General features: G+C 38.9%; 1 protein-coding gene across 1 annotated transcript; it reads right to left on the bottom strand.

Moving 5' to 3' along the window:
* Positions 1–7,492: 7,492 nt before the first annotated feature.
* gspt1l (G1 to S phase transition 1, like) lies at positions 7,493–21,217 on the bottom strand. The gene is made up of 13 exons (XM_057817947.1): positions 20,762–21,217; positions 18,638–18,889; positions 17,470–17,503; positions 17,294–17,371; positions 16,972–17,152; positions 12,410–12,564; positions 11,782–11,922; positions 11,616–11,709; positions 10,746–10,826; positions 10,493–10,666; positions 10,312–10,401; positions 8,238–8,406; positions 7,493–8,127 (listed from the first exon to the last, which is right to left on the bottom strand). The coding sequence occupies exons 1-13, from the start codon at positions 20,952–20,954 to the stop codon at positions 8,075–8,077; spliced, it is 1,695 nt and encodes a 564-aa protein (XP_057673930.1). The 5' UTR covers positions 20,955–21,217; the 3' UTR covers positions 7,493–8,074.
* Between the last annotated feature and the right edge of the window lie 1,730 nt (positions 21,218–22,947).

The raw sequence follows: 22,947 nt of genomic DNA, 5'->3' as shown, positions 1-22,947 counted from the left end.
TTTACGCAAATTTGGATTTTTTGTTGTTGTTGTTGTACATTTTAGCAAAGTTTTCACCAGTGTTCACCTGGCTGTTGAGTTTGGTGAGTTTTGAAGCATTCTGAGGGGCTCAAAGTAGGGCTCAAAGCTTCGGCGGGACAAAGAATGACTGCTAGGGGGCGCTACATAGTGTGTTTGGAATTTGTCTTTACACAGTATCAAAGATTGCACTGGTCTTGACCAGCCTGCTGATTTTTGTGCATTTTGAAGCATCCTAAGGAGGACAAATTGAGCTCAAAGGGGCTGCGGAACAAAGAATAACTATAATAATAATAATAATAATAATAATAATAAAACCGAGGAATCACAATAGGTTACCTAAAAAAGACATTGTCACCTGCATGTCCATACTGTTCAGTTATGGATGTGTTCCAAGTCAAATAAAATCAAATCAACTCTTATTTGTTTAGACTAGGGCTGTCAAAATTATCGCGTTAACGGGTCGTTAATGAATTTTTAAAATTAATCACGTTAAAATATTTGACACATTTAACGCACATGCCCCGCTCAGATTAAAATGACAGCACAGTGTCATGTCCATTTGTTACTTGTTTTTTGGTGTTTTGTCGCCTTCTGCTGGCGCTTACGTGCAACTGATTTTATGGGTTTCAGCACCATGAGCATTGTGTAATTATTGACATCAACAATGGCGAGCAACTAGTTTATTTTTTGTTTGAAAATTTTACAAATTTTATTAAGACGAAAACATGAAGAGGGGTTTTAATATAAAATTTCTATAACTTGTACTAACATTTATCTTTTAAGAACTATACAAGTCTTTCTATCCATGGATCGCTTTGACAGAATGTTAATAATGTTAATGCCATCTTGTTGATTTATCGTTATAAAAAACAAATACAGTACTTATGTACAGTATGTTGAATGTATATATCCGTCTTGTCTTTCAATTCCAACAATAATTTACAGAAAAATATAGCATATTTTATAGATGGTTTGAATTGCGATTAATTACGATTAATTTTTAAGCTGTGATTAACTCGATTAAAATTTTAATCGTTTGACAGCACTAGTTTAGACCAAATCCCAAAAACAGAAAACAAAACATGTTTTAAGGTGCAGTAGCCCTATGCTGGATTTCGACCTACTTTAGCATTGTAGCTTTTTTTCTTTTTTTTTGGACCCCCAGGCAAGACTAATGCCCATCCACGCCTGGCATCCTGGTAACACCACAGATAAGCTGTATATTTATTCATTTTTAAACGTTAAAATGATGTTTGTCAATAGAAATCTATTTCAAAGAGCAACTTTGAAAATATTTTCCAGTGCTGATTCCAAAGTGTATTCTAGAAAAAGTATTTCTATTTAGATTGATGTCAACAGCAGGGTGGGGACCGCCAGAGCAAGGGTCCCCGGGGGCCACAGGCAACAAGCAACATGGGGCCCTTCTGAGTCACGTGACACACATACATACTCGCGCAGTATAATGAACACAAAGGTGGGGGGGGTGCGAGTGTGCGCTGCGTGCACGTGCGGTCATCTTGGCCATAAAAGTGGCAAAAACTAAGCACTTTACACTGACTCATATGGATGTACTTACATTGGTTCATGGACGCACACATTTTAACAGGTGGCCGTCCTCTGCTCGAAATGCGCACCGTACGCCTATTCTCGCTCCCAGAATACGCAGCGCTTGTGACGTAGGACAATAACAGGACTGGTTGCTTTGGGAACGTATGCATACCCAAGAAACCTTGCTAAAAGGAGTATTAAAATTGCTAATAAAATCGTTTAGGATTATTTTAGATGCATATATGTTACATTTTTCTTACAGAGTATTCGACGAGAAATATGATAGACCCATTAATAGACTTTTTTTGGTAAAAATCACTATTTTTTGAAGTAGTCACATGAATAATGAGGTGGCCTGTGAAAATCAACGTAAAATAACTCGGCAAGGACTTTCCAGAGAGTACTTGGTGAGTCAATCTTTAAGCAATCATGTGGTATTAATAGCTGATTGGACGTTCTTAAACATGTATAATCTACGTGACATGGTTAGTGCTGATTGGGATTGATAACAGAATCGTTAGACAATCTGCCAAATGATTCCATGGTATTGCAAAACTCTCTACACTTGTCGCTGCGACAGTGCAGTAAAGCTGCTTGTGCTAAATCTGTTGGCCCTCTGGGGGCCCCTGCTGGCTGGGGGCCCTAGGCAATTGCCTGGTTTGCCTAATGCAGTGCTTCTCAATTATTTTCTGTTACGCCCCCCCAAGGAAGACGTAAATGTTTCGCGCCCCCCCCAAACTCTCTGCCGCCACTGTAATAGTATAATTTGTCTATAAAATTACCATTATAAATACGCATCTGCCTAACATTGTTTCCTTTTTTCCTAATAAAGAAAAAAAGTAACATAGATCAACTTATAATAAAGTATAACTTTATTAACATTGTTTTGTTTGTAACAGAGAAGACTTGACGCGCATCAGTTTGCCTGAATAAAAAAAAAAAAAAAAGTCCCATCCAAATTAAAAAATACTCAAGGAAAATTTTTTACCATTTGATACAGAAAAATAAAATGTAATAAAATCAGTAAATAATAACAAATTAAAATTGATTAGAAACATTCAATCATGACGACAATATGCCAAAAAAATTTGACCGAAAAAACAAAACTGAATAAAAGAAAGAAAAAAAAAAAGCGTCCTTGGACAGAAGGACAGTTTCTATTTTTGTACCTCCTTTGCAATGGTGTGGAGTTATCTTGAAATGAGCATGCTAACAATGCTAATGGGTTTACTGATATTACACTGACAAAACAGAACGATTGTTGGAAATATTCGGCCGTTTTCGGTGAAAAACAATCAAGCGGCTTATCAATGAGATTGGGGTCTAATGTCTTCAAGTGGCGTCTTAATTGTTTTGGCTTCTGGCTGTCCGCTATAATTATTTTTAGACACAGTAAACAGTGGTCTTTCCTCATTACCCACTGTAGTAAAAGTCAAAACTAAAAGGCAAACGGCACGAAAAAAACGCATTCTCGGCGGCCGAGGTAGAACCGTAGGTGAGGGCGGTCGTCGTGACGATTCCAAGCCGAAAATGGCACTTTTCGGGCGGCGACGTGAGAACCGGACAAGACAGTGGGTCGCTACGTGAGTTAGTCCGGTCGGAAAACGGCTTTCGAAAACGGCGGCGGAGCACTGCTCTTCATATCTGTTTTCTGTGTGTGCTCTGTGCTAGTGTTGTATCGGTCGCGAACGATTCGTTCTTTTTGAACGAATTGTTTGGGTGAACGAGACCGAACTAATCACCATCTGCACTGATTCGTTCTATGAAGTTGGTGGCGCTTGTTCGCTGCGTGGGAGGGCGTTGAGCAAGCGGCAGCGTCTTCTGACATCGCACACGACCAATCAGACGCCAGCCTCATCGCGGGCAGGGGAGGGAGCGGAAACAGAATCATGGCGTATGTCACTCATTTCCACGTGTGGCCAATAAGCAGCCAGCGTGCAGGCAGGGGGGAAAGACTGAGTTTTGTCACTTCCCGTTCAGTGATTCGGTCCTCCGGTTCCTGACCTAGCTTGCTGCTAACTTGACTTTCCAGTAATGACTATGCGGTGAACGAGTCATAAAATGAAAGGAAACGACTTTGTCACATATTTGTTAACGTGGAGCCTATCAAATGCTGCTCAAAAAGACAAAAACACCACACAAATCTAGCGAGCATGGTTTAGTGTTCTACTTTTCTCAACAGACTCGGGACTGTGCCTATGACGATATACTATCAAATTTACAGTAATTTAAAACACTCGTAGCTACGAGGCAAGCAAAACCTGAGCTGCGGTCGCGTGACGGCAGTGAAGCGGGCAGAGAACTGTCACTATATGGAGGCTTCATGGCAGCGATATGTACCTCATATGTGCACAGAAAAAAAATAATATTTAGTATGATCACCATAATACTGATTTGCAATGAAACTGTATATACATGTCAATTTTTTCCGAGTGTTTTTTTTTTTTTTTTTTTTCCGTGTCAGAGGGTGTCGGTTGGTTTGACAAATTATGTCAATCCGTCCATCATGTGCTACTCAAGCGCCCCAAAAACAAAGCGCGCGGACACGGGAGATGTCGCAATATGTCTACATTTTTCTTAACAGACTAATGAGAGTAGAAAGGCGAAATCATAAAGCAAACAATTATTTCTCGTCAGCATTTGACGATCTGAGATGCGGGGACGACAGGGGAGCTGACCGGATTATTTTATTTATTAATACCAGTGCAAAAATTCAAAACGATCATCTTAATAATAAAAAACAAAAATACAACAGAGCGAGAGGTTAATATGATGTGTTGGCCGTTCCATAATTAGAAATTAAACTTTCGATTTATTTTTATTTTCGTGACAGCAGGCATGCCGCGTTGGCTGTTAGCAGCAGCATTGTATATGTGAGCAAGATCATGCTAAAGAAAGTCCGTGCGCCCCCGACCCCAAACCCCGACTTCCCCCTCAAAAGGAAAATGTTTAACCGTGTCCTAATTCGAAATGCAAGCACGAGCCATGACTTTGAGCCCATAGAACTAGGACAGACGACGCGGAAGTTCTCCCTCGCTTTTGCAGCAGCGGGAGGGAGACGAGGCTGTCTCTGAGAGCAGAATGATATCGCCTGTCACTCATTTCTGAAACTACGACGAGTGGTCAATGTGCAAGAGAGGGAGGGACCAAGCAATGTCACTTCCCGTTCAGTTATACTGCGAAGCGGTCTTTGGTGATTCGTTCGGCAACGTCACTTCCCGTTCACTAACCGAACGATTCATTTGGGTGGGGAGGGAGATGAGGGGGGCGAACGATTCGTTGAACGATTCGTTTGAACGAATCGTTTTACTGAACGAACCGGAATGGATTCGTTTACTCAAGTGAACGACAGATCCCGTCACTACTCTGTGCTGAGTGCTCTTCCTTAGTTCATAAATACTGCGCGCACTCTGAAAAGGAGAGCGCCACTGCCACCCACTGAGTGGATGTGCAAGTATACTTTATTCCAGTACGGCCAAAAAAAAAAAAAAAAAAAAAAAAAAAGGAGAAAAAAAAAACATATTCCCCGAGGTCACATGCGCCCCCCCTGGCATCGCTCTGCGCCCCCCCAGGGGGGCGCGCCCCACTATTTGAGAAGTACTGGCCTAATGGGACGCGACGCCTCTGGGGACCGCTACTACAATGCCATTTTAATATTTTATTTTTTACTGAATTTGACTCGTGCCAACAAATCAGAAATGAAATGCAGTTCACAGGTCATACATTGTAAGGCGCTAAAATACTCGTTCAGTAAAGAAGATGAACTTCAAGGTATTAGACACACAAGTGTTAAAACTAATCAAAACATTTCCCAAAAGTAGCCCAAATTATATCAACCCGCCTCGTCTTTGGAAATAGCTCAAATGGGCAGGAACCCTCCAAATCTGACAACACTGCAGGGGACCACGTGCATTAGCCAAGCCGAGGAGATACTAGTGGTTTTAGCTTTGTTCTGCTTGCTTTAGGCCTACCGTCTTTCGTGGAGATATTCTTCATTACTAGTGAAGAGAAATACTGTAGTATGTTCATGACTATACCTAAGGGACAAACAATAAATGTTCTTTATTTGAAGACGCATGCTCAAGGTATTAAGGGTGTAGGTTTGCATAGGGACATAACTACAAATTTTCAGGATGCTCAAATTGTCCCCACCAACTTTTAAGCAACCTTATTTGCATTATATAATGAATTCTGTTATACAAGTAATGTAGATAGTCTTCACATATGTTGTAAGGATAGAATTGACACTTCCATTCTTAAATGAATCATTTTCATTATGTTCAGACTTACATGATTTACTGCTTTTTACTTGCTGAATGTGCCGGTGCATTTTGTCCCCTCAAACGCACGTTTGATTGGCTGCATTTATTTAAAATGTATTTACTTTCTACATTATTTAAAATATTTTTATTTGCAGCCTACGCAGACATTTTTCAGGTAAACAGTTTTAATTTTTTGTTGTTTAGCTGTGCTTGTGGACAAAACCTGTTTTACCCTAAGGAACGCTCCATTTTTGTTATTCCCTGACAAAGTTTTTTTCAGTTATGTTTATTTATTTCGACAATGTTGAGTGATCTTAAGACAAATGTTTGTTATTGCATTCCTGAATAGTTAAGAGATTATCAATAAGTTTGTATTTGTGTATGCTAATATAATTTATGTTCAAATATTGAAATTCAAATTTGCTAATAAAATGCAGAAATTTATTCTGCAAGCTTTCAAAATTTTTGAGCCGTTTTTGAAAACAAAGGTTTGAATCTAACGGTGTATCACCTGAACCAATACACATGAAAGTAAGTCAATACAGATTTTGTATTGATCATTTAGCCCATCAATTAATTATGTTCATATGCGTGAGAAATGTAGCTCTGACCCCGTTCACCACATGCATTTGGACTTAATACTAGGAGTGGGAACCTCAAGATACGATTCAATTTGCAATACAAAGCTCACGATAACGAGCTGACGATATGGCGATACAGCAATTATCGATACATTGGTCAGGAGATCATTCTAGGATATTCTACAAACAAAAAAAACAAGCTTCTGCTGTGAATTGAAATGAGTTTATCACTTGTAGACGTCCAATCCGTTTGAACTGGGAGGGTGGCAGCGAACGAACATGTTCATTCGCTGCCATCCCTCCCACTTCAAACGGATTGAATGTCTATGGCTGGTAGTGGCAGCCAATGCCAGGCAATGAGGTAATTTTGGGCCATTTAAGGTCATTTTCCTGTTGATTTTGTTACTTCCTGTTGATTTTGGGGTATTTTATGGGTCTCTTCCTGTTCAGTATGAGTCACAGAACAGGAAGTGACCTGGGAATAACCCAAAAGAATAGGCAGTGACTCAAACTCAACAGAAAATTACCCTTAAATGCCTGTGAAAGCTCTGATTTCGGATGAACATTCCCAGTCTAAATAGATTGGGCGTCGAGCACAGTCAATGCAGCCCTAGAGTTAACTGAGACACTATTATGGTGGAAGATTTTGGTAGCAACTTGTTGGTTCTTTTTTTTTTTTTTTAAGAGACTGATACCTTTTTAAAACGATATCTCGATTCTTGGCAGGAGCATATCGATAACCTTTTGGAATACCAAGTATCATGATATATCACCATTTCGATATTTTGTTACACCCCTACTTAATACTATTCCGTCCCCATCAAAAAGTGTACATGCAGGTGACACTGTTATATCGTCCCTACCAATGTTGAAACCAAACCTACGCCCGTGGTATTAAGGAGCTATGCAAATTGTGAATAGCCCTCTGATAATGGAGGAAAGTTTAATTTAAAAAAAAATTGTTTTTCCACAATTGTCATACTTAAATAATTGATTTTTTGGTATTTCTCTTGCGCAAGTCCCAGATCACGAGGAAACCTCATCAAAAAGTTGTGAAATCTGCTCTTAAAGTAGAAGCATTTTTCCAAACATTTTATTGTCATAGTTGTTTGCTTTAATAACATTTGAGCACGCTCAAGCATACAGCCAGAACGCCACACGGGAAACCAAAAACTGGGTAAAAGCAAAGGGAGTCACGTACCCCATGTTAAACATTTTGGTTTCAATTGGTGAAATTCTTTTTTTGCAGCAAATTTCTGCATTCATTTTACACTCCAAGCAAAAACCTTGGTCCACATTTGCTTACAGATATAACTTCTGTTATTTCTGGGAGAGAAAAAAAACAATGGGGTATAAAAAAAAAATAAAAAATCACTGTTGTGATGAACTGAGCAGACTTAGGAGATGGGAAGAGGTGGAGGGCAGGCTAACCCAGAAATGGCATAGCTGAGCTCTCAATATGAGAAAGCTGACTTGAGTGGACTTCTTGGATTTCACTGACTTAAAAACCGGTAACTCTTTATCACTTTTCTGTGAAGCTGATCTTCGACACATGGAAGGTAGGCATCAGAGGGGGAAGCCTTTGCCGCTGACAACACTGGGCGGGTTATGACCAAGCTCCACCTGTTAGTTTTAACCCGTCTTTTTCAAGTAGCTGCATCTTCAGTCCCGCTCTGCAACCAGCTTCAGAACCTTACCGATGGCGATGGTCTTACCTGAGACATCAGAAATTCAACCACACATTGAGTACAACTGCTACAACTGAAAAGTGATGAACAGTGAACTAAAACTAAATACAGAGGTAATTTGTGTGTATGTGCTTTACCTTCATCTCGTAAGGTAAACCGTCCCATCTGAGGAAAGTCTTTAAAGGTCTCGAGGCAAATGGTTCCTGCTGTGCGCAAACGTGCGATGCACACTTGATCTTGTTTAACAAATCGCGGCCGTGTCTTACTCTTCTCCCCTGACTTTTTGTCTACCAGACAGATTAAGGCCTAGAGTAGGAATAGAATCAGAGAACATCGGTATTCATGGACTTATAAAGCACAAATGATTACTTTTTTTTTTTTTTCATATATAAATATAAATTAACTAGGGCTGTCAAAATTATTGTGTTAACGGGTGTTAATTAATTTTTTCAATTAATCACGTTAAAATATTTGACGCAATTAACGCATGCACTGAATGAGCCGCTCTCGCATTGCCTCAAACAGATTTCAATGACGCCGTTTATGGACATTAGGAGTGAAGAGAATGCCACCGGCCGCTTGGGGGCAGCGCAGTGCCGTTCCATACTAATATTCTATTACTATTATTCCTTCTAATAGTGGGAGAATTAGTAGTTGTGAGACGTTTATGCTGTTGCTTTGTGCTCCACACATATTTCGGTAAGTTTGCTTTCTTTTAGTGGCAATTATGTGTCTCTTGTTGTATTTTGGGTAAGATATGCACAGAGATATATCTGTTATAAAGGCGAGTGGACACAGGCGTTCTTTGGGCTGCGCCGTTTATTGGCATAAGCTTCTGCAACTCCTTCACAACAAACAGAAGTATCATTTAGTGAAAGCACAACAAAAATAATATTGCCATCTCTCCAAAAAAAAAAAAATGTTCACAAAAAGAAAATCACTTCAGTCTGTAGTAATGAGGCCCTATTCTCACACAGCTAAACAACAATGCAAAGTGAACTGGCATTACTCAGAGTTTGGTCACTCAATTCTTATTATTGTTATTTTTATTCTTATTATATTAACTCTACTTTTGATTGAAAATTGTACAAATTTTATTAAAATGAAAATATGAAGAGGGGTTTTAATATAAAATGACTAACTTGTAACTATAACATTTATCTTTTATGAACTACAAGTCTTACTATCCGTGGATCACTTAAAGAATGTTAATAATGCCATTTGTGGATTTATTGTTATAATAAACAAATACAGCACTTATGTACAGTATGTTGTATGTATATATCCGTCTTGTGTCTTATTTTTCCATTCCAACAATAATTTACAGAAAAATATGGCATATTTTAGAGATGGTTTGAATTGCGATTAATTACGATTAATTAATTTTTAAGCTGTAATTAACTCGATTAAAAAATTTTATCGTTTGACAGCCCTACAATTAACCCTCACCGGGCACTCATTTCATTCATTGGCTGCCATTGAGGACTCAAGACATCCAATCCATTTAGACAAGGAGGAGAGAATGAACAGTCAAAATGGATTGGATGTCTAGCACCGTCCATGGCACTAAAAGTTGAGTTGTCGCCAATTTGAATCATACCCTAACCCTAAAAGTATACAGTAAATATTTAATTATAATTTAAAAATGTTAAATTATCAAAATTGTTTATTCTATTATGATCTATTCACTAGTTTTAACCTTGTATTTTAAATAATTGCCATAATAATTGATTTAGTATCTACTTGTAAGCAGAAACAGAAGTAAAAGATTCTTAAATCTTTTTCTTTTAAATGATGGCATCAAGGGGTTAAATGTATTTGTAGTCTATCGCCGTCAATGGCATGCAATGTTTGAAAATTTAAAATAAATCTACATCTGAGTGTTACATGGGGCTGAAACTATTTGTTATTTCGATCTAACTTTTATTAATATTGTATTCACTCATAAATGTATAATTTCATAAAAACAATGTTAAAAAAATATACACTAATTATTGATAATCTATTTTTAAAAATTATAATTGTTAATTGAATTTTTTTAATGACCAAAAATAGGCACTTGCCATATGCTGGGTTCATGGTTTTCAGTGTAAAAAACATAAAGGGACTTGCTCAATAAAGAGTTCAAGGTCTTAAATGCCAATTTTTGAAAAGCCGTCCACTCTTGTGACCAGTAACCCTGAAAGGGTTAACCTTTTCATTTTAACTTACCGTAATCTGCACCTCTTCAATGCACGTATGAATGTGAAGGACAGCATTATAACCAGGACAGATGATGGATTTGTGTTCTATGATGACAATCTAGAAGGAAAACAAACACAGGTACAAGTTTGACAATGATGATACTTATGTGTATGACTGGATTGCATCCGTTTTGCACTTCCAAACTGACCTGGGCATCGAAGGTCCGCCCAGAATGGCAGAGGTTCTCTGCATTACATAAGATAAAGCCAGGAAGGATCTCCTCCTCTTCAATGCCTTTTAGTCTCAACTTCAGATTTTCTCCAGGTCCAGCGTCGTCCGTCTCCACGTCATCGGACAGGAGGCTCAACACCTCCACCACATGCTGGTAGACATTATATTAACATTCACATTAACAGGAGTGGCTTGAAGCGGCATTGAAGTCATAGCGACAAATTTCTTACTCTGTTCGGCATCATAACGAGTTGTTGTGCTTTACTGATGGAACCCGACTCAAGTTTGCCAAGAATCACAGTGCCCATGTCCTGTAAGAAAAGGCATCTTGAGTAATTTCATTTTATCAAGTTGAAAAATGCATTCTCAAGTCCATTGGCAAGTTTAATTATAGGTGTCATAAAAGACAATCTTAAAATCCTTCAACGTTACAAAGCAGAATAACTTATCCAATGGTTGTAAACAACTTTTCTAAGCAATCTCTTTCTCTGAGGGTCGCTTTCAGAAAAAAAATAAAATAAAAAAATAAATAAAAAATCAAAGGCCAAATTTGATGTATTTATGTCTAAGGATTAAGCCATTGGCTGCCATTGACAGTGATAGACGTCAAAATTAAACTGGGAAAACTGAATGCTCATGTTTCAAAAACCTTCTTGAATGTAATTTTATTTATGATTTTTCCTTACAGGTCATTGGTCAAAGAAAGCTGAAGTGTGAGTGGATGGCGATTATGTCCATGCCACGTAAGTGGATTATATTTTTTGTTTTTCCAGAAATGAACTCATCCGTTTAATAATATTTCTTGCCTGTATGAATTGGTAAACAGATTACATGCATGTTACTGCGGGATGGAGGATAACTGGTTAGCACAACGCCTCACAGTTATGAGATCAAAAATTGAGGTGTTTGCACACAATTTTTTTTGTTTTAGCCTTACAGGGCACTCATTTAACTTAATGGCTGCCATTGGTCCATTTTGACTTGGGGGGCGAATGAACTAATGTCAATGCCAGCAAATGTGCTTTGTAAGGGTTTAATAAATAAATGAATAAATAAATACATCATAATTCGTGTATGAATGGGTTAAAGTAAAATATTACCTTGTATTTGTCTACAATAGGCAATCTAATAGGGCCATCGCTTGATCTGTTAAAATTTGGCAAACTGTCCAGGTGTGGAATAAATGGTAAACCTCTGAAAGGACAAATATGGATACATTTTAGAGTCGGCGAAAGGCTCTCTATCTGGATGTACTCACGGACTTACATGTACCAGGAGCACATATCAGTGGGTTCCTTCAGGTTTGCTCCCGTTAGTCCAGAACATGGCATGAAGTGAATGTCTTTCTTTGGGTTGAAGCCCACCTTCTTCAAAAATGGCACAAGTTTCTCCTTACATTCTTCATACCTGAGCAACGAAACAGAAAAGGAGACTTATACCCCTTTCCCACTGGCCAAAAAAACCAGTGTCAACCCACTAACAATCTGCTTTTGGTGGCAGTGGGAAAGGTGCAGCGGCACGCCTCCACCCATGTCAATCAACCCGCGTTAAAATCACCAAGGGCTCTGATCGTCATGCAGTGTGAAAGCAAAACCCCGGGTCAATAGTCAACACCCTAATCTACGTGGTGATGTAGGCTCTTTTTTTCCCAGTTTTTACTTAAGGGGGCTCTGCATCAAAAATGAGAAAAATGGGGGTGGGGGGGTCCAATTCTTTTTTTTTCTTCCTAATTGATGGCTACAGTAAATATCAGATTTACATTAAATTTCTAACAATCCCTGTACTTTCCCTTGTTTTACTCTGCTTTAAATCTAGTAAAAGAAAAATATGATTCTTTGTAAAAAGATCTGTAAAAAAAAGAAAACTTTTTTTTATATATATAAAAATGACACACCTTTCAAGGCTCCAGTTGACTGTAGGGTCATCCATTTTATTCACCAGAACAATTAGGTGCTTGACACCTGCCGTTTTGGCCAACATTGCGTGCTCTCGTGTCTGTCCACCCTTTTCAAAACCTGTTTCAAACTCGCCTTTTCTGGCAGAGATAACCTGTAGGACAACAAAGTGTTTCTTAACAACATGTAACAAAATATGAGCAAATAAAAAAGATGTAAAGACCATTGTTAAACAAAACATGAGTCACATAGTAGTAAGCATGTGCCGGTATGATATTCTGACTGTATAATAACCTTACGCCAAAATATTGCAGTTTCACTGTTTCAAGGTATTGCAATTACAGCTCTAAAATGTGTTTATTTGAAATATCTGGATTAAAAAATATATATTTTTTAATTTTTTTCTATTGGACAGGATTTTTATTTTTCAAAAAATACGAGCAAATTGGAACATAAGTATACAGTGATCCTTCCCGAATATGTTGGGAAAAAATAATTGCGTATCCACCTGCACGTTTGAAAAAATAAATAAATAAATAAAATAAATTAAAAACATCCACAGTCAACCGCTTTTCATTTTTAAGTACATTTGTAACAATAAAATAATTGTCCATAATACCATTCTTCAATAAGAGGCACAGCAAGTTTGTAAAAAAAAAAAAATAATGGAAGCAAAAAAGCGCCTGTCTAATCTACTCCAAATGTAAACATTGGTCTCGTGTGACGTAAGGACAAAGTCTGTTGCAGTCAGTGACAGGTGAATCGTCGGTTATCAGTGTCCACATGATGGCACCACAAATGCAGATTTCGCACTTCTTCACTTTCCCCGTCGTTCTTAAGAACCCTGGTTTAAATGTTCGTGTGGATGATAGGCCAAACGTAGAAAAATGTCTTCTTTTTGCCAAATATCCTACTGGATGGCCTCAATCTCCCTCCTGAAACGTTTCTTTCTCAGCAGGCAGCTGCAGCTTGTTAAAGTAAACGATGAGTGACAAGGGAGCTGCTTTGAAGTGGCCAGACAACTACCTTTCAAAGGCTACCGCCTAGTTTAGCTTTTTAAACATTGGCTGCAGTCACTATGGCAATCATGACATTGTGTTGTGTCGTGTGCTGGTCTTATCAGCATGAGTGGATTTGAGAGGACTCACCTCAATGAAAAATGTAATTATACTTTATGGGAAAAAAAGTAAAAATCATGTCTTATTTGTATCTCTTTCCAATGCTAAATCTGAAAAAATTCATTGAACACACCAAAAATAAAACTTAAATGACCTACGCCTCTACTTCGCGGAGTTCGATTATCGCGGTGGGCAAAACCCACAGCCACAGCTCAACATCGTTACCATCAGAACAAAAATAATTGAATTATTTTCCATAAAAAGCACGTGTGTATGACTCGTATCATGTTTACATTATACACACACTCTCTTTCTCAACACAGTTGCCCGAGAGAAATAAAAACCGCGTTTTACCAACACTATACACACTAAACATGCTGGAGTTACCTCTCGTAGCTGATGGGAAACGTTCATGACAGTGATTACTAACCTTAATTTTGTGTAAATGTGAAATCATATTGGAGGTATTGCCTCCTTGGCAGCCACCCTACGCAAACATGTTTTACATGTCCGTTGGCTCTCCTCCTCTAAGCCATGGCAGTCTGTAACTTTTCTATGGCCGAATTATTCCGATACCAGCTATTTCGTTTTCTTTGACTGGGAAAATACAGTGGTATGAAAAAGTATCTGAACCTTTTGGAATTTCTCACATTTCTGCATAAAATCAGCATCAAATGTGGTCTGATCTTTGTAAAAATCACACAGATGTAAAAACAGTGCTTTAACTCAAGCCAGCCAAACATATATAGGTTTTCATACTTTAATAAGGATAGCATGCAAACTAGGCATGTTCCGGTATGAGATTTTGACGGTACGATAACCTTGAGGGAAAAATACCGCGGTTTCACGGTATCACAGTATTGCAAATATAGCTCCAAAATGTGTTATTTGAGATGTATGGGTTAAAAAAAAAAAAAAAACACTTTCCAGGATGTTTTTTTACCCAGAACATATTTGCAAATTGGACCATAAATATAATGTTAAAATAAATAAACAAGAAAAATAACAAATATTTCAAATAAAATTAAAATCAATAGAACTTCTAGACTACCCACGGCCACAGCTCAGGTTGCTCAAGATTAGAGCAAGAACAAAAATAATTGCTATAAAAAAGTAAAAACACGTCTAAATAAAATTAAAATATATCTACTGTACGACTTTTTTGATAGGGCAAAAACCTCAAGTGAAGTTTTGCCATCTTCAGCCACTGTGTCAACTCTAGTCTACATGTCAGGCCTTTGTTAAAAAGAAAGAATTCATAAGCTATTAAGTTAAAAATGTATAAGTTAGTTCAAATGTAAATATGGTTGTGTAAAGGTTTAATCTAAAAAACATTGGGAGTGAGACCTACTTGTCCAGCGAAAGCGCATCTGTCACAATTAGCAATCTTTGATGTTATCCCTTTTCCTTCATTCAAGCTCGTTTCTCAGTGGCCGTGAGATTTATAACCTCGTTGTAGTTGCTCTCGAGGCTAAGACTAGGCTAACATTAGTCTTTGTAAGTTTTTAGTTAGTTTGCATTTGAATTTGAAAGGAAAATGTGTTTTGTTTTTGGCGACCTTTTTCATTGTGTTCATGGATATGACTTTCTCACATTCTGCTGTGATTGTGCTAATGAAGCTACTCACTTCTGCAAAAAAAACAATTGTACAACGCTTTAAATGTATTCGTTTTGTTTATTTCAGTTACCATGATTTGAGACGTCCATAAATTCAAGAAAAGTACGCCTTGTGTTTGGAGAGTTTCTTTTTTGGTTCGCTGGCTGTAAAGCAGAATAGCGTCACTGTCACACACAGCAACAACTGAGGGAGGGGTGAGCACTGCCGCTCCAAGACACCTCTGGCTGCATTTTTGGGAAATGTATAATAGCAAATACCGTACTATGGTATGACAAAAATTTTTTGTGGTTTTTAAACCGTGACTTTTTCATACCACGGTAAACCTTGAAACAGGTGACCGGCCTAATGCAAACAATGGCAGAAGGGGGAAAAAATAAGTGAACCCTCTGCCTAAGGAGACTTAAAGAGCAATTGAAAACTATTTTTACCAAACAATTTAATTCAGGTATGTGCCCAATAACTGATGAGTGGTTTAAAGCTGCCTGCCCACTATAAAACACACGCCTGATAAGAGTTGTCTTGATGAGAAGCATTGTCTGATGTGCATCATGGCTCCGTAAAAACAGCTGTCTGAAGACCTGCGATCAAGGATTGTTGATTTGTATAAAGCTGTGAAAGGATACGACACCATCTCTAAAAGTCTGGATGTTCATCAATCGACAGTCAGAGAAGTCATCTACAATTGGAGAGAGTTTGGCACTGTTGCTTCTCTCCTAAGGAGTGGCCTTCCACCAAAGATAACGCGAAGAGTTCAGTGCAGAATACTCAGAAAGGTAAAAAAGAACGCGAGTGTCTGCTAAAGACAAATCACTGGCACAGTCCAATATCTGTGTGCAAACATCAACTATATGTAAAACTATGGCCAAGAATGGTGTTCATGGGAGGACTCCACGGAGGATCCACTGCTGTCTAAAAAAAAAACATTGTTGCTCTTTTGATGTTCGCAAAAAGGCACTTGGACACTCCACAGAAGTTTTGGCAAAATATTTTGTGGACTGATGAAACCAAAGTTGAATAATTTGGGAGTAACACACGTCATGTGTGGAGGAAAACCAGAACAGCTCACCAACATCAACACCTCATCCCCACCGTGAAGCATGATGGAGGGAGCATCACGATTTGGGGCCGTTTGCTGCCTCAGGGCCTGTACAACTTGCAATCATTAATGGAAGAATGAATTCAAAGGTTTATCAGGATGTTTTGCAGGAAAACCTGAGGCCGACTGTCAGACAGTTGAAGCTAAAAAGAGGATGGATGCTGCAACAAGACAATGATCCAAAACACAGAAGTAAATCAACTTCAGAATGGTTTAAGAACAACAAAATACACGTTCTGGAGTGGCCAAGTCAAAGTCCAGACTTCAATCCCATTCACTGACACTGAGCAACAACTGGTGGGGGAGAGTTGAGCCCTACAGCTGCAAGCAAGGGATTTCTCCAAGCATTTTTGGGACATAAAAAATGGCTAATATCTTAGGGACTGTACGACTGAAAATTTTTGCGGTTTTGAAACCGTGATGTTTTCATACTACGGTATACCTTGAAACCGGTAATCGGCACATGCCTACTAAGTAGTTCCAGATATTATTTTACACTGCAGTTGAAATAATAAATATAAGTTCATAAGGTTCATAAGGATGACCCCGATCTGATCACATCAATTGCAGAAAATTGGAAACAGTTAAAAAAAGTTAGAAAAAGTTAGTTAGAAAAAGAAAATTTTTAAACCATTTATTTTTAAGTGTTAACACATTGGCTGCCATCGACTGTGATAGCTGTCCAATCCATTTTGAATATGAAGATTGAAATGTTTTTAATTTACCCACCAGAACAGCCAGATCAGCTTGCGATGCACCTCCAATCATGTTCGGAACAAAGCTCTTGTGGCCTGGTGCATCTAAGATGGTAAAGTGCTTTTTGTCCGTCTCAAAGTATGCTCGGCCCACTTCCACAGTCTTGCCTTTGTCCCTCTCCTCTTGATTGGTGTCCAAAGCCCAAGAAAGATACCTAAAGACGAACAAAGATCTTATAATCTCCTATTATTATGATGATTCATATAAAATATAGTATTAATGGATACACCATTATCATTTGATCACAAGTGAGGTCATCCCCGTGTTCTAACTTGAAACAAACACACCCACTCACCAGGTTTCTCGGTTCTTCTCTTTTGCCTCCCTCTCATACTTCTCCAAGGTTCTCTTATCTACCATGCCCGTAAGATACCTGACGGTAAGGAAATAGAAAAAACAAGATGAGCATTGGTTAATATTCCGCCAGAAGTAAGATTAAGTGTACCCCAAAAATCAAATAGTGCAACTTACATGATTTGTCCGCCAATGGTGGATTTTCCAGCATCTAAACGAGGAAAGTCAAAGGTTGTAGGCTTTCATTAGATAGGTCATCATGTTATCACAATGTGGGGACAAATTAAATGTTGTGATTTTCATTACAATATGCACATCACCTAACCATGTTTCAATGTGAATATTCAGCGCAAATATCAATTCTGAATGACAGATTTCTTTCTATTTTAAATAACTACCCTAATTTTCAGACTATACGCCGCTACTTTTTTCCTCCACTTTGAACTCCACATCTTAAAGTTCAGTGCAGCTTGCATTGATTTTTACAGGCCGGTATCGGCTGATATAATAGGATAACTTATGTTCATGGTTTGCACGATGATCTTTCTTTAAGATCGATATACTGGCCAGTCAATGTAGAACGGGGTGCTCATTACGTCGATTGCGATCTACCATTCGATCGCAACACTAGTGGGAGTAGATCATGGGATTGAAAAAAAAAAATTTACATCATTAATTATGTTGTATGAGCAATATATGTGGTTATGCAACAGCTCCCCCACCCCCGATGTTAAGGTTGATCGCAAGCGGTTGTCTCCTTGGAAAGTAGATCTTGGTGCAAAAAACAATGAGCACCCCTGATGTAGGGGGACTATATATGGAGTATGGACTTTATTTCAAGCTCAAATAGTGGGATAATTATGTTATTGTTATGTTCACTGTTTGGGTAATCTTTGAAAAAGTAAAATTTAACTTTTAATATGAACATTTACAGAAATGAGCATTCAATTGCCTTTCATAATCAACGTGCTTTAAAAAAAAAATATATATATATATATATATATATATATATATCAGATTCAAATATTGGCTTACAAAATCTGCTTTAAAATTAAGTAGTCGGCTCAATTTATGTATGAAATACTGTATCGGCATCGACCCTTGAATGTCTCATATTGGTAGACCTCTTCCATTTTTGACACTTCAATTCATTTTACAATACAAAATTACTGTGAAGGCATTCATTTTTAGTGTTATATACATTTCAGGCCATATCACCAACACAAGTACTAACGCCAATGGATTGTAGCCTAACGGAGCAAACACTGGCAAAAATCTAGTGCTCTTAACATCTGCATTTGATCCATTAGCCACAAATTTGAGCCATCAATTTATTTGCACTGACCTACATGTCCAATAAACACGACATTGATGTGTTCTTTCTTCGGGGCATCTGGCTGCGTTGGGGGACCTTTGGGTGCAGGCGTTTCCTCTTCCTCTTCTGCCATCTCTGCCCCTATCTCTTCAGTTGTTGCGGCCGCTGCTGGCCCTCTGTCACCACAGCACCCACCTCCTGGCTCTTCCTCGTTAGGTTCAGCTTCTTTTTGGTCCCATGGTTCCTCTGGAGTCATTTCTGTGTCACCATTCTCCAATGGAACTTTGAAAACATTTCAGATTTGCATATTTTTCTTGAAATAATCATTTTTAAAGTGTCTTGTATACTTTGGAATTATACGGTGTATAACAATGCAAAGAAAGAATTATAGACCCATTTTTTCTTTATAAGAGTGGATTATGTATGCGTTAAATAGGCAAACCAGGATGCTCTGATTAATATTATGTTCGTGGAATAAGCAATCAAGCTGATATTGGGATATTTATCAAGCTCAATGGGGCGTCATGTTAAGCGAAGAGGCATCAGCAGCACACAAGAGGTGGGGACACCCTCTGAGCAAGAAACACTTTTTGATAGGACACACAAAATTTAAGGATGTGTGACTGGGGTTAATGAAAAATGGGTACATATGAGCAGTAGGGAACCCATATTGAGACTAAGAATGATTGAGTTGTCCTCCTATTAATCATTGTGCTATTGTTATTTGCGGGGGAAAAAAACAACTATATCCTTAAGTTGTCCAGTGGTAGCTATTCGTGAGCGTGTCCAATCTTGCATGTGTGTTAATCATACAATGAAAGGGACTTCAGCACAGGGATAAGAGTCAGACCACCCGCGCTCCACGAGCTAGGGCAGTCCCCCAGTTACACAGAAAAGCCCTGACCAGTTCCTGAGAGTTGGACGGGGGACTATCTCACCATCACTAAGCACTAGCATGCGCTTACCTGCACAACCCCAAGCAACCCAGTGGTTTCAGGGGACCCAACAACCACTTAGGCCCTACACGAAAGTGGCCCCAAATCGGAAAAGCGACAGCCCACCCTCTCTGCAGACAGAACGTGCATAACCACTGGACATGGCGAACAAAGGTGGGTCTTAAAAGCTAAGGGGGATACCAGTCACCTGCCCGGAGCAGGAACAATGCCCCGCCCCTGGAGCCTACCTCCTGCCCATTTATTCTGGTTGCCAGCTCTCAGATTGGCAATCACTAACCCCAAAACCCAAAAGTCTGGTGCACTGTAATATTTTGAAAGTCTAATCAGTTTGAACTGGGAGGATTACCAGTGAATGATTACTGCCATCCTTCCAGTTCAGATGGACTTGACATCTATCACCGTATAGCAATGAACGAGTGTAGCTCGCCTACAAAACAAATACACAGCAGAGTAGCCACATTCCAACAACCCCTCTGTGGAAAATACGTAAACAACGTAAAAACAAGTGCCATCCTAAAAAATATAGTATAGTGACTATTAGTAACAGAACTGATTATCATATACCACACCACATGATTGTATTGTGCCAACCATTGCGTAATTAGAGTTTTAAGAACTATTTACGCCTGTAAACTGGCCTGAAAGAATGACTCGATCCATCTTTATGCGTCATGATATCCACGTCACATCGCACTAAGGTCAACACGCAATCGGGTCCAAGAAGGTTAGCTTTACCCAAGCGATTCAATGGGATATTTGATTAACATTGACCAGAGTTCCAACTTTTCTAGTCTTACATTCATCTTTCAACGACGTGTACCGTTAGGAGAAGTAACGGTATAAACGCTACAAGTAAAACAGGGCGGTCCAACTCTTATCAAACCACACCGGCTACCTTAGCATTCGCAGCTAACAAGCTAATGCCGGTTGGGGTCCACTGGACATTTAACACGCCTAAGAAAAGTGATAAAATTCCATAAAAAGGACTTCACAAACCCCATTATAAACTTACGGAGTTGGCACTAAATTGAATACAATACACAACACGTCCAAGTTGTATTTTAAAGTAGAACGCACGGTGGTTGGAATACATGCACGCGTGTGAGGAGCAGCTCGAGGGCTAGCACCTGCACAGTCGTGCTAATGTTAACGACTAGCTTGCTGCTAACGTCGCTGCCCAACGTGACAGTAGGCTTACCCGTTGAATCGAGATTTTCCGAGTGTGCTTTCATGGCAAATGTCGGGACAAACTCGGCGGCGTTCACATTAGGAACAAAGGGTTTGGCGTTCACATTTAAGCTGGTGAAAGCAGATTCAAGCTGTCCGTCGATTGTGGCCTCCACATCGTCCTCTTGTTCCCAGGAATCGGGGGCAGTGTCTCTCGGGTCCATCGTGGGTTTTGAATTTTCACTAGTCCGGCTTGAGCTACGCAGTTCTTGGGCTCCGTTAAGTGTCCACCCAAATCCCGGTGTTCAGGCCACACCTTTGAATGATATAAAGCGTTCCGACTCGAAGAGGAATGTTTTTAACCCGCCCTAGGTTGAAATATAGCGGCCGGTTTCTGTCGGTGGAGATGCCAAAGAGGATATGCGACTCAGCACTCCCGGAGAGCGTCCGCGTGAGCTCTTGCGTCCCTTCAACCGGACGTGCTGTCCGCAATGACACCTGGGATATGAAGTCTGAAATTTTACAAGATCGCTACGTTTCTACCACTCGTGAAACCAAGAAGACTACACTTCCCTTTGACTTCCTTCACACTTCTTACAATAAATTGCGCTTGTATTTTAAATAATTTTCTTTGTTAATATAATTTCCTTCGTTTGACAATAAATTATTAAAATTTCCTATGAATGACATACGTCAACGAAGTAAAACGTAGTGCTTGAAACACTACATATACGCACGCACACACAAATCCACATCCACAATAATAGTAAAAGTAACAGAAGTCCAATCCATTTCAACAGGGAGTTAAAATTAAAGGTTGAAAAAAAAACAAAAAAAAAAACTTTACTGTATTACCCTGATCAAACCACCATACTCTGGTAAAATGACCACACAATTTTAGTTTTTTACATTTGAATATATTTGCATGTAACACTATTTGTACAGTAATTTATGTCATTTATTAAATCTTTGCATAGAGAGCAGGTAGGGTGCATCAGATGACATGATGTGGATTAGAGTTAAAGTGCTGTGCAATCAAATGTGTTAAAATCATTCTGCATGCAGTAAAGCTTTCAGCTGTACAAAGCCATTTTCCCGCACAAATCTTTCTTCATAATTTTAGCATCTATCCCACAACCGAGCCTTTGTGAGATTGGAATCTTCCACAGTTGCAAAAATAAGCATCCAGATAATCATTATCTTTTAAAGGGGAAAAAAATCGTACACTGCCAATGAGGGAAAATGGGTTTTCTAAGACATAAATGATTACTTGTCCAATTCTAGTGCAAATTGAGGGACATTTTGATCATCTATAAGAAAACGATCATTCAACCAATGACCACAATAACACGATACCATTTCTGTGCATTTTTTTTGTATGTTTGAAAGTATGTGGCATATCTGTCTAAATCCAGAGGTGTCCAAACTACTGCCCACAGCCCAGTTTTAATTGACCCGCTGCAAATTATGAATTGGCCCTAACAAGAAGCTTGAGTTTGGCCTACATTTTGTTGCACTTCTCATTTTTAATACTAGATGTAGCTAGTCAATAAACAGTGCATCTCCATTAGCTACATGAATAAATTTATATATATAAAAAAAAATCAATATGGAAAGTTGAGCTCCCGTGTGCCCCGCAACCGATTGGTAATCAGTTTAGGGTGTAGTCCGCGTTTCATCTGAAGTCAGCTAAGAAGCTGGAGCTTGCCAGGGATAAGCGGTGTTGAAGAATAAACAAATGAAATTGAGCTATATTGGTTGTGATTTTCCTGAAATTATTTTGCTGTCACTGGACATTTTGTCTTTGTTCTGCAAATTTTGTTTCAGTAGTGTAAATATATTGCAATATCCTTATACCTCTGGATTTTTTTGTTAGTTGTAGCCCTTATCATATTACTGCCATTGGCAGTACTAGACATCAAATCCATTTCAACTGGGAAGTGAGTGATCATGTTTCACTGCCATTGACAGTGATAGACGTCCAATCCAATTTGACTCTGGGGCAGATAGCGATCCCTGCAAGCCCTCCCGGTGATAATGGATGGAACATCGATCGCCATCAATAGCAGCAAAAGACTCAATACTTAAAAAAAGATTCATATCCTGTTCAACAAATGAAAGTGGTGGGATCGAGTTGCCCCTGCATCCTTCAATTTTTCTGAAATCGGCCCTGAGAGAAAAAAAAAAAGTTTGGACACCCTTGGTCTAAACACTGAG

The sequence above is a fragment of the Corythoichthys intestinalis genome, chromosome 16, assembly GCF_030265065.1.
Source record: "Corythoichthys intestinalis isolate RoL2023-P3 chromosome 16, ASM3026506v1, whole genome shotgun sequence".
Classification (NCBI taxonomy): domain Eukaryota; kingdom Metazoa; phylum Chordata; class Actinopteri; order Syngnathiformes; family Syngnathidae; genus Corythoichthys; species Corythoichthys intestinalis.
Note: the sequence above shows the minus strand (reverse complement) of the source record. Positions and strands in the feature narration are given on the sequence as shown.

Coding starts and splice junctions, on each gene's coding strand:
- gspt1l (XM_057817947.1), bottom strand. CDS start 20,954: ATGGACCCGAGAGACACTGCCCCCGATTCCTGGGAACAAGAGGACGAT. Junction 18,890..20,761: donor GGAAAATCTCGATTCAACGG/GTAAGCCTACTG, acceptor ATGTTTTCAAAG/TTCCATTGGAGAATGGTGAC. Junction 10,827..11,615: donor CTATTGTAGACAAATACAAG/GTAATATTTTAC, acceptor CTTTTCTTACAG/GACATGGGCACTGTGATTCT.